Here is an 11,682-nt window from a genome sequence, read left to right on the forward strand (position 1 = left end):
TTACCTCCTTAAACGTGCATCTGGCCTGGAAGGTCAGAGAGACCTGCCTTGCTCTCCCTTCCCCTAACAGTGCTCTATGAATCCACACTGCTCTTCCCTTCACTGTCTTTCACTGAGTCCTGGACACACCGTTGTGATGGTGCCGTTGAAACAACCTGAGGCAACGCACCAGTGAGGCAGGAGTGACCATCTCTGCGCTTGCTAGGAAACACATGCAYTTCCCATTGCTGGAAGAAAGGGAATGGAAGGAAAGGCTGTGTCACTGGCAGGCTTTTGGTACACCTTCTGGAGCTGTGAAGTCTGGCCTTCTTGCATGCCTGATAACAGGCCTGAAAGAAGCTAGAATTTGGGCCAGCTGCTGCTGGCTGCTTGCCCCAAATAACATGAATGCCAAAGCCAGCCTGCCCACTGTCACCTGTCAAGGAGCAGGAAGGGTCAGCTGCTCCTGAAAGGCTGGGGTCTTACCAGCCAGGACCCAGTCCTGCAGCACCCAGGCAAGGCAAGCAGGGCAGACCAAGACATCATGGCCAAGTTCAGTCAAGAGTCAAGAGTTAAGATCAGTGGTTCTGGCAGATGATGCAGGTCTGAGGTCAAGCCGGTAAGTCATTTCTGGTGAATCAGAGGGAGGGATGGGGGGGATGAGCAGGACTGCCAGCTTCTTATCACTGAGTATTGCTTAAGGAAAACCTGCTTCCCTTTCTGCCTCTCCTCCCTGTACTCTCCACTGCTGCTCCTCYCCCTACAGGTTACAGAACCAACAGGCCTGTCTGGATGCTGCTGGCTCCATCCAGTGGGATATGGAGCTCTCTGAATGCTCTTCCCCACAGTATGGATATGCTGCTATGCTTGATCTTGACCATGGTAAAGCTGTTACCCCYCCACACACACACCAGGGCTGTGCCCCAACAGTGAGGTGTGGAGAAAGATAGCAGAGAGAGGACCCTGGCAGTGGGGGAGSTGGGCGGAGGGTTGAGAGAACAGGATAAACCACCTGAGCCCTTGGGAACTGTCTCTGCCTACAAAGGCTGTGCTCCTTATGTCTGCTATGACAGTGCCTGTTGACAAGGCTGTATGTCCTGCAGGGTCCCAGAGGGACTCYAGGAAGGTGTTTGAGGCTGGCGCATGTGGATTTCCCTAGACAACTTTCAGGCTTTGCCAAGTTCAGCAGCAGCAATGCTTTCACTACCCCTGCCCAAGAAAGATGTGGGAGCCATATGGCTGCCAGGAGCTGCCTGGGACTGCTCAAGTAGCTGCAAAACCTGGAATCCTTCTTCCAGGCTGTGGTCTGCAGGAAGTTGTTCACCAAATGGTGTCATCTTTTGCAGGCTATCTTCGTTACAAGCAGATGGGAATGGTGCACTGTGGCCTGTGAAATATGTTGCAGGCTGGCAGGGGGCCACTGCTCCCCAAAGCTGCTGCTTTTAACCATTTGAAGACTCCCAGCTACATAGCCTAGTCCTATAGGGATGTTTTCAAGAGCTCTTTGTCCTCCGTGCCAGATATTGGTGATGCCCATAAGGCAGCAGCTATGCTTGAGAAATCTGGCCCTGGAAAGTTGATGGTACCCTCTGTGCCTCAGTTTCTCCTAGCTTCACCTCTTTCAAAGAGAGGGATTCACTTTCTACCTGGGCAGTTCCAGGCAGAGCTGGGAGTAAGAACTGCACCACAGTTCTGGAGGGAGGCCGCTGCATGGACAGACAGCACTGCATACAGCATACCTGGAAGATGGAGCCACGTTAGACGTGCTGCACAAGGCACATGCAGCAGCCTGCTCCACATGCACGTGTGCTGCTGAGCTACAGATGTGCCTGCACGAGCACACCGTTTATAGACACGGCAAGGTTCCTGCATCCCTGCTGAGATGAGGGGCAGGGAGCTGCAGAAGAGAGGGAGGATACCTGACAGAAAAGAGCCCCGTTCCTGACAAGGTGGGTTGCACAGCCCAAGTGATTATTAACAACTAATCCTTGCTGGGAACGGACCTGCTGTGCAGCACCTCGCAACTGGTCTGGAGAGCAGGACAAGGGGTGTGCGTGAGCATGGGAGGGCCTGGGAGCAGCCAGTGCACAGGCAGGCTGCTGTGTCCATCGTTGCTTCCCCCAAACCCTGGTGGCTTTAGGACCGCGAGGCACACTGGCACGTTGCAGGGRGTGAATGGAGCAGAATTGCCTTGCCTCCACGCTCCCCTCCCTGGACTGCTTTGCTGACTTGTCTGCTCTGATTCAATACATGCTTCAGAGGAGCTGGGCCAGGGGGCTGCACGCGCCCAGGGCTGCGCAGAGTGAGAGCACCCACAAACTTTGCTCAGTGCCGCTGCCCCAGCCCTGGTTAGAACTATGTCCACGGATGAGATATACGTCCTCCGTCCCTTCAAACTCATTGCTCTCTGCTGCATCTTCATTGGCTTGGCGCTGGATGTGGTGGCCCTCCTGAGTCCTGCCTGGGTCACTTCAGACTACTACTCGCTGTCCTTATGGGAAGTGTGCAAGCAGTCCACAGACATGTGGCACTGCCTGTCCACCCTCAAGACAGGTGAGAGATGGGAACATCCTGCTCGGGGGAGGGGATCACCAGCATGGGCAGCCAGGCTGAGTCTCCTTCTGCCAGTGTTTTTGCCACAGCTCTCCCTGGTGCACTTATTCCCCTCAAAATTTGCACCCAGGAGGATTTTGGCCCTCTGTCCTGGGCTCTGCGAGAAGGGCACCCAGCTGTGGAGCTTAGCAGTTTGTGAGCGGGGAGTGTATGGGATGGGAGATGTGCCAGACCTTTCTTGATTGGAGCAGAGCAGACCAGGCAAAGGAGAACCACGCTGGACACAGGTATTGCCCCCTGGCAGGATTGTCCTGGGGAGCCCCTAACAGCCCCTCCATGATGCTGAGCAGGACCATGCTCCTCTGTATGGAGAATTTTCAGGATTTGGTCTCTGTTCCACTTGTGTTCCTTTTTTGCTGCCCTGCTAGTGGCCACATCCCAAGAAGACTCCTGTCCCCTCACCTAGCCTTGCTCCCCTGGGCTGCTGTCCCTGTCTCTGGCCCACAGCTCTATCCCTGTTGGTCCAGGCTTCTCCTGGGCTGTGGGAGCTGGTTCAAACCTTGAGAGAAGAGAGAGAACACAGTGCAGAAGTGTTATGAGGGGAGCGCATGAGGGAGTTGAGTTAGCAGGAGAGACCCAGGTGAAGAGGTCAGATGTTTCCATCATACAAGGCAGCATGGTGTAGTGGGCAGAACTCTGAGGCTGGRGTGGAGTGTTCAGCCCTAGAGCAGCTGCATCGTGCACAGTAGCTCAGATCTCCATGCTGCTGTTTCATCTCCTGTAACTGGGGAATAAGGAGACTGACCTCTTCTTTGGAAAACGATTTTGCAGCTCCATGGACAAGCCCATGARAAAGGGTAGGGCCATGGCTACACAGATTTGGGTCTGCTTCCAAGCCTGGCCTCAGGCTTAACTAACACTGATGAGCTTGGCATGTGCTCTTGACTGGGAGGCAGTGTGCACTTCCCATTAGGCATCGCTGATGCTAGTCAGGCTCTTACCAAGTAGGTCTCTGTGTTCAGGCCTGCTCCTTACACGGCCAAAACCTGGTGAAGCTTTGTTGGTCTGAGACATTGTGCAAGTCTTGGAGTGTGGCACATGCTTGTGAGGAGATCTGTGCATATTTTGGGGCATGGAGCTTGTAGTCGTGCCCCCAACATCCAGGCTGTGCTCCAGGGGTGTCAGAGATGATGTTGCCAAGCTAATGAGTGGCTTTTGCCCTCCACTGGTAAGACCGAGCTCATGCAGGACATTCCTGCTCATTTACTGTGAGTGGGAGGATGAAGCTGAGGAAGCCCAAACTTAGACCAGCTCAGTAGACCAAATGGGTCAGGCCAGATGTGCTGCTGGTATGTAGGGAGTTGCTAYCCCAGGATGCCTTGAAAGGTCACTCTCTTTTGAAAAAGAGGGGATGTAGATAGTCAGCCAACAGCTGTCTTGTTTCTCTCGCCTGCTGCTGCATCTGTTTGTCTCACTTAGGCCACCTGTGACTATCGATCAGTGAACAGGATTTGGTTTGGCATGTTTTCTTCCTTGCATTGTAGCTTTTGGACAGGGATACAAACAGGAGATCTGACTCACTGCTTCCTCCTCATCTTTTTACAATAGGAAACCCTTTAGATATTGTAAAACCTAGAGACAGAGCTTTCAAATGCAGTTTTTCATGCCATGGCAAATCTTCATTAAGAGCCAACACATCTGTGCCTGCTGGGCTTGGTAGAGGTACAAAGTTGAGACGGAGAGACCCCCTTCTTATAGGAAGAGTGTGAAGCAGTGTGCCTAAGCCTGCACGGCTCCCTGTCCTGTGCTCTGCTGGCTGTGTATGCCCTCCCAGGACAAACCTGAGCCCCAAYGCCAGAAGACATTCAGACCGCATGGAGACCTGACCCTTCTAGACAGATTCTCATGCTTAGAAGAAATGCCCAGCAGATGGCCATGGCTGCACCATGAGATGGAAGTGGACCAGATGAAGGGACAGTGGGAAACTCCACTTTCTGCTAGAGTCTCCCAACATCTGCATTTGCAGCTGTGTGTCAAAAGCCACCCTGTTTTACTGAGTGTGCATTTCTGGAAGGGGAAGCAGGAACTCATCCCTCARTCCTTGCCTGTGCCCTTCCCTCCTCAACACCAAAACCCCACAGAAAATGAGTCCAATGGAAGTGTTTGCTATCTGGGCTTCCTCTCACTTCCACCCCTCACAGGGGCCTGGTCTCTTGCCAAGGAGGTCACTGGATCCAGGTGACTGACAACACAAGGAGGCAGCTTCAGGATATGATGTTCATGTTGCCCTTCCCAGGGCTCACAATCCAAGGAGAGCCATTGAAGGGTTCACTTGCCCCAAACTGTGGCCATGGCAGGATGTTTAAGGGAAGCTATGAGGAGGTAAGTCTATGCTGATGCCTCATCTTCCCAGCTAGGGCAGAAATGGGCAAAAACTGCAGCTCCAGTGGCATTGTTGCAGAGCTGAAGGAGAGAAAGTGATCCTCGGCTCTGCTGCAAGCTGCCATGGAGTTCAGTGGCTCAGCTATGCCAACAGAGTCAGTTAGACTGGGGGTGCAGGTGTCTTGGAACCCCCCTCCTCRTCTGCCTCGAGTTGGGTAATGGCTAACAGTCACCGCCTCCTGCCCGCAGCAGTCGGTTGGCAGAGCCAGGACAGCAGAGCAATGGCTTTGATGCTCCAGGCAGCTGGGCCCAGAGGAYGTGGACCCCCTCCACCAGCTCAGTGAGGCAGGGGACAATGGCAGAGCTGCACGCAACGCAGTGAGGAGGCAGGCAGGAGGGCCAACACATGCTGTTTGCTTCTATTTTTTTTGTACCGTCTTTTGTTGGTAACAACTCAACCAGGGAAACGGGGCCACATCCTTTGTTCTTCTGAAGGCAGGGGATTGTGCAGCAGGAGGGCACGGAAGCAGATGGGGACTCGCTGCGTGTACTGACCTTTCCCTTTGCAGCTCCCCCTCATGATGTATACTCCAACTGCCTGTCTCCATCCCCCCCACAAATTAAAGCAGAGCTGTATAGCTACTGCTCAGAACAGAAGGTACAGAGGGGCTGACTTCAGCCTTTTTTCTGCCAAGACCTGGTTGGGAGAGCATCCTCAGGGGCTGCTTGCTGATGTTTGGCCTGCTGGGGATGCCTGAGCTGCCTCTGGTGAAAACCGTCTAGCCACTGCATATGGCTTAGTTTCACATAAAGGCTCTTCACTGTAGGCAAATTCTTAGCGGGATACTCCCCYGTGACCCTTGAAACCTTAGTGGAGCTCCCAAAGGAGGTGTCAGCTACTCGTTCACCTCTTAGCCATCCCATGATTTCGCCCTGTATCTCTAAGTGGATTCATTTAAGGGAGGTTTGGCTGAAGTATTTCCTYCAGGAAGGCAGCTGGTTGTGATTTGAAGACCAGGGAGAAACAGTGTATCCAACACTGCTCTTGGTGGCTTCTTCCAATAGTCCATACCCATTGCTATCAGAAAACATAGCTCTTTGTCTTTGGCATAAGCCCTGACAGCTGGGTCTAGATGTGCTTTTCCCAGAGGGATTTCAGAGCTCATTGCCACCAGCTCGTCTTCCCTCCCTGTGAAGGTAATTAGTCATTGGATGGGATTCAAAACATTTCTGGGTTTTCCCAYAAGCTCTGCAGATGGGGCTCGAATTCTCTCACTACATTTTCTTCAGCCTTAATTACTTTTATGTTTGTGCTTGCTCCCACARCAAATTCTCCTTTGGAGTCCTGGAAGTGGTAGAACTAGCCCCTGCTTTGAACAGGCAGGTGTGGAGGAGCACGTGGCCTTGGGAGCAAGGCAATTCTTGGGCTGCTGCAGACAGACAGTGTTTGGGATGCTGGCACATGAGCAGACAGATATGACTCATCTTCCCCCATATACCCATGTATTTTGCCCAGTGCCTGCAGCTGTGTCTGATGGCATGTTCCAGCAGAGCTTTTGCCCTGTTTGATGTACGAGTGGCACACAGTGGTATCCGAACAGGGCATTGCACTGCCCCTTCCCCCAGCCAGAAAATCCGGGGTTGGGTCAGAGGGTGGGCGATGGTGCAGGCACAAGAATGCCCCATCCTCCCCAGACAAGGAGATGCATGCCAGATGCTGGAGGAGCACCTGCTGCTCTGCATGGTGCCTGGGGCACAAGGCAGGGAAAGCCCAGGTCAGGCTGTGGAGGAGCAGGAGGCAGCTCAGGCTTCATCCTTTCCAGGGCTTTCCAGGTGTTATGCAAGACTATTATAAATGCCTTCACAGAGCCCAAGTCTCTTCCACATTAAGCAGAGATGAAGTCTCTGTTCCATATAGCTCTGCAGCCTTCCCYACCTCCTTTTGCACACTGGTGTCTCTTTGCAGATAYAGGGTTGAATGGGGCTACTGGGTCYTACAGAGAGCCTCAGGGTGCTCTCTCTTGGGGGTTTGCATGTGATTGCTGGTGCTCTTCTCTGGACCTCAGCTCCTTACAATCCCTGRCCCCGGTCCTGCTGCACTAGGTCTCCAGTTTGTTTTTCTTGCTCGTTTCYAGATGCTGCCATAAATGGCTGAGTAGCAGCAGTTGTGCCATCCCGCAGGGAGGCAGAGAGTGGCTGAGCTCTTCCTGGAGGTGCTTCCCTGGCTCACATCTCCTGTCCAAGGTCCTCTCCAGCCCTAGAGTTACTGCAATGCTACTTGGGGTGCTCTGGCCAGATGAGGGCATGTGTAAGATGCAGGGTTTTTCTCCGAGCATCCCAGGCACATGTTTTTTTCTGCAAAGGGAAGGTTGGTGATGGGTGCACAGCTGAGGACAGCTGTGCTGAGACACACGCAGCCCTGCTGTACCCTCACTGATGCAATAGGTACCTGCATCACCCCTCCTATGACCATATGACTTCCTCTTGCCTACAGACATAGGTCCTTCCCAGGACAGTCAGCCCATCTGAAGGATGAGATTTCAGTGCACTGCATAAAGTTCTCTTGTTGCATGTGTGGGACAGTTGCAGGAGGCACGTRGTGCTTGACAGACAGCTACTGTGTTGTGCAGCAGTTCAGCAGATGCAGATGGATGCATGSTTGGCAGGCCCATCTGCATTGTGGAAACCTGCTTCCACCGTAGCAATGGCAGCCCTTCCCAGCATGGTTATACTCTCTATGGGCAATGCTCTTCCTGCTATTGCATTTTTTCCTGTTGCTGAACCATCAGTGAGAGCCTGGCAAGTACCCGATGTTGATGGGATGTTTGGCCAAGGTTGGATTGGAGGCTCTATGTGTTCCATATCACACCTTGCTGCACCTGGGACACATCTGCRCAGACTCAGCTTCCTGATGGTAGGGCTGACCCTGAAGGGATTCTCAGGTTTTAAATGTCTTGAGCTGGACCTGCCAGATTTTTCCAAAGGGAATATGAGATGTCCTGCCCCGTTCCTCACATGTCCCTTTCCATCACCTTCCGGGCTGCTGCCTCATCTGTTTTCTGCCAGTGTGGGACTGAGGCTTCTGGGGACATCATCATGCTATTAACTGCTGATTAATAGGAGTTCTGGGAAAAGCCCTTTGTTGTGGTGACAAAGGCTGAGTGAAAAGCGCTGCTGTTTCCAGATACTTCATTCGCTTGTGGGTTGTTTGACTTTTCTTTCCCCTCCTCCCTGCACAAGCTGCAGGCTGTCCTGGGCTCGGCTACCAGTGCAGTCTCTCCTCCATGCATTGCCCATTGGGCTGACTTTTTCCCAGACTGCAGCCTCCTTCTCCTCTTTGAGGTGGRTCTGTGCCAGCGTTGCTGCTCCCTCTGCTGCCAACCACCCTTTAAAACAACCACTACTCTGCAGGGTACCATTCTGCCTGATTTTCCTTTCCCTCTGCTCTGGGCTGATGCTTGTACCTTCCTAACAGACTGACAGCAATTTGCTAATGCAGCTGTAATGTTGGCAGGGCCAGCCTAAGTCATGTTCATTTGGAGCTAGTTTACAGCACTTTTAATGCCATCTCACATGGTGTGTACWTGAGCTCAGACCCTAGTATGGAAAATATTCATGGCTTGGCTTGTTTTCCCTTCTTGCTGCCCCATTTGCTTGGGATGGGGATTCTCCTTTACATTTGTAGTGACTCTGAAGCAGAGATGGTCAGAATATTATATGAGAAGTSTGGTAGAAAGTGCTGTTGCTTTAAAAAGCTGGACTGGAATGTGATTCCTGCTGGGGTGAGACAAAAGATTCTTTTTTCATACAAATTGCCATTCCTCAAGTATTTAGAACCAAAGTACTAGTGTTAAACCAGTTATCCAGTTCAACTTGAAACATTCCTGATCAGATGTGTAAGACGTTGCCCCAGCCTAAACCTCTAAATATTGTGCATTTATTTAGGTTAGCCATAGGAACACAAAGAAACTCCCTTATGCAGTTCCTACTAGAGCAGACCRCTTTGCTTTGCCTCTGTTTCAGCCACAGGATGTGAGCTGGGGGCCACAAAGTGCTGAACCCCTAACGATGCTGATGGGAAGAGCAAGGACATGCTCTCAAGAGACCTCAATGCTTTCTCAGGTGTTTCAGATGTTCAACCTCTGCCTTGGCATCAGTTTTGCCAGCCCACCCCCTCTAAGTGCAAACATGTCCCAAAGCTTCCTTCTCCCCTTGGGAGATACCAAAGAGAAACACGTCCTCCATCACCTCCCTGCTGTCACCTGGCCATTTGGCTGCTGAGCCACCTGAAATAACAGCATGAACAAACAAGGTGAAGCAAGTCATGCTAAATAACTTGTCTCAAGTTGTCTTTTTCTCCAAGAAAAACTGAATTTTATTTGTATAGTGTTTTTTGGTAAGCATGTGTGGAAAGCTGTGAGCCTACTGGTTTACAATCCACTTGAAAAAAATCTGAATTCAGTTGCTTTATGGTGAGAAATTTAGAGTGTAAAAGACTCCAGAGGGACTCAGCATTCAAGGTGAAAAAGGCTTGAAGGCTGAACTCACTGCTGGCCCAAGAGATGTTTCTGACTTAGTGAGAGGAGTGCTATACTTTTCCAACATAAGCTTGATTCATGACATTCTCAACAGGACAACACTCATAATGTCTCCTCCAGTTTCTTAATGTTGTTATTGCTCTGTTCATTCGGAAGTTTCCATAAGGGCAGTTTAAGAAATGAGCTATGTAAGCCTGGTCCTACTAGCTCTGGAACCCAGTAGTACATAGAGGGTTGGTTTTCTTTCTTTTTTCTTTTTTCTTTTCTATTTTTTTTTCCTTTTGTGTTTTATTCTCAAATTGCCTGACTTAGGCTGCAGTTTCACAATATGCTGAACCAAAAGTTCCAATGCTTTAGTTTTCCAAAGAAGACTACTTCTGCTGTCACCTTCCCAAGGATGTGAGAACCACCCCTAGTTTCACGTGCTCTCAGTTTTCTGGTTCAAATTCCCAGAAGCTCTCAGTCAGAGGTCCTTCTAGGCATTTTTCCTTCAGCAARCCCCYGCTCAYCAAAGAGCCTCACTTTCAAAGTGGKGGTTAGGTTTTGCTCAGGCACACAGAACATTTAAGGGATAAGCAGTTTTAGCAATAACTGGCGTGGCTATGGAGATCACAGGAAAATCCAGGCAAGGGATGCTTGCRTCAAATTGCTTCTGGAGTAGTCTGAAGGCCTGCAGCTAAGTTTTGTCATAAACCAAAGGTTTTCCTTCAAATTGTCTCTCTTCTAGACTGGCAAGTGGCTACACTGGTGTTAATTCTGACAGCAGCTATGATCGCTCTCCTGTCCTTCCTCATCTCTCTGATCTCATTCTGCTTGGAGATCTACTGGCAGTACTACAGAGTGGTTGCTGTTCTCCTTTTTGCTGCAGGTACGTCTATAAATAGATTATCCTTTGCCTGCTTGGATTCCATTTCAAGGGATGAACTCTCTCCTGACTCATACAAATTGCCATTCCTCAAGTATTTAGAACCAAAGTACTAGTGTTAAACCAGTTATCCAGTTCAACTTGAAACATTCCTGATCAGATGTGTAAGACGTTGCCCCAGCCTAAACCTCTAAATATTGTGAGTGTTCTGTTAAGTTCATAAATCAGGACAGGGTTTGGATTGGTTCCTAAAAAAGGTGTCTCCAGGCTAACTGAAGAATGGAAGTGATTCATATTTCATTTTTAATACCAAGTTGTGGCCAGCTAGTATCCTGTATCCTGGGATGTGTGGTCCTTCTGTGTAGTATATATTTGCTTTAAGYTAATGGAATCAATTTGTTCCATTTATATATTAGGGCCAAGCAATGAACTTTCTTGCCTGTAAATGGGAYAGTTCAGACTTGATCCAGCAATGAAAAGCTAATATAAGAAGTTTCCCTGGGGGAAGCAATGAACAACTTGAGGCACAACCCTTCAAAAACACTACCTTTTTATTTAGCAGAAACCTCTCCAGAAGTCACAGGACAGTTGTCCTAAGGCGAAGGTGTCAGGAGCATCACAGAGAAGTGCTGTGATGTTGTTCCAYCCACTATACCTATTCTCTAGGCTTGGTGGGTCAGTCACAGATTTGAAAGTGTAGTAACTTCACTCTGCACTTAAAGGAGAGAGTAACAGCCCCCAGTTCTGAGCTTATATGACTTTTTWAAATATTCATACTCTTGCCAAGAAAAATTGTTTCCAGTATATGTTTCCTATAACACAATGAATCCAAAATCCRGTAATGCTGTGGGCGTGGATTCATGAAATTAGTCAGGGTAGAACTATCAGTTAATGCAAAATGGATAGTCCAAGATGAAAYACAGAAATAGAAATAAATATTTTTAAATAATTTTGCCTTGTTGTTGTAGTAGTAGAGCAAGTCATGGGTAAAAAGAATGAGGTGTAAATCCAGTTCATCCCTTRACTTTGGTTTTATGAAGCTGAAAATTCACAGGGGCTTAAAAAATGGTGAAGAAATCACAGTGTGGGTCTGTTCCAGGCCTTCTTCCACTGCTGTTGTACTGAATGTGGCAGCCCTCTATGTGCTTAGAAGGAAGGGGAAAAAGGGAAGTGGAATGAGGGTTGCCAAAAGATGACTACAATTCTCCATGCCTCAAGTATCAGTATTTTATTGGAATCTCTCCTTAATGGGAAGAATTGCAAAGTGAATTGCATGTTTCTGGGCTCTCTGAAAGTGTAACACTTTTTTTTTTTTTTTTTTTTTTTTTTTTTTTTTTTTTTTTTTTTTTTTTTTTTTTTTTTTTT

The 11,682-nt window shown here is 49.5% G+C and overlaps 1 protein-coding gene across 1 annotated transcript in view; it reads left to right on the forward strand.

The window, feature by feature from the left end:
* Window positions 1–2,336: 2,336 nt before the first annotated feature.
* The window catches only part of LOC146584705 (transmembrane protein 47-like), a 9,583-nt gene continuing 237 nt past the window's right edge, over window positions 2,337–11,682 (forward strand). Inside the window, exons 1-3 of the mRNA XM_085324305.1 lie at window positions 2,337–2,532; window positions 10,180–10,320; window positions 11,286–11,296. Of these exons, the coding sequence (XP_085180431.1) occupies window positions 2,337–2,532; window positions 10,180–10,320; window positions 11,286–11,296 (348 nt within the window). The remainder of the gene's footprint in view (window positions 2,533–10,179; window positions 10,321–11,285; window positions 11,297–11,682) is intronic.

The sequence above is a fragment of the Rhea americana genome, unplaced genomic scaffold (genome assembly GCF_003343005.1).
Source record: "Rhea americana isolate MKP2758 unplaced genomic scaffold, rheAme1 scaffold_90, whole genome shotgun sequence".
Classification (NCBI taxonomy): domain Eukaryota; kingdom Metazoa; phylum Chordata; class Aves; order Rheiformes; family Rheidae; genus Rhea; species Rhea americana.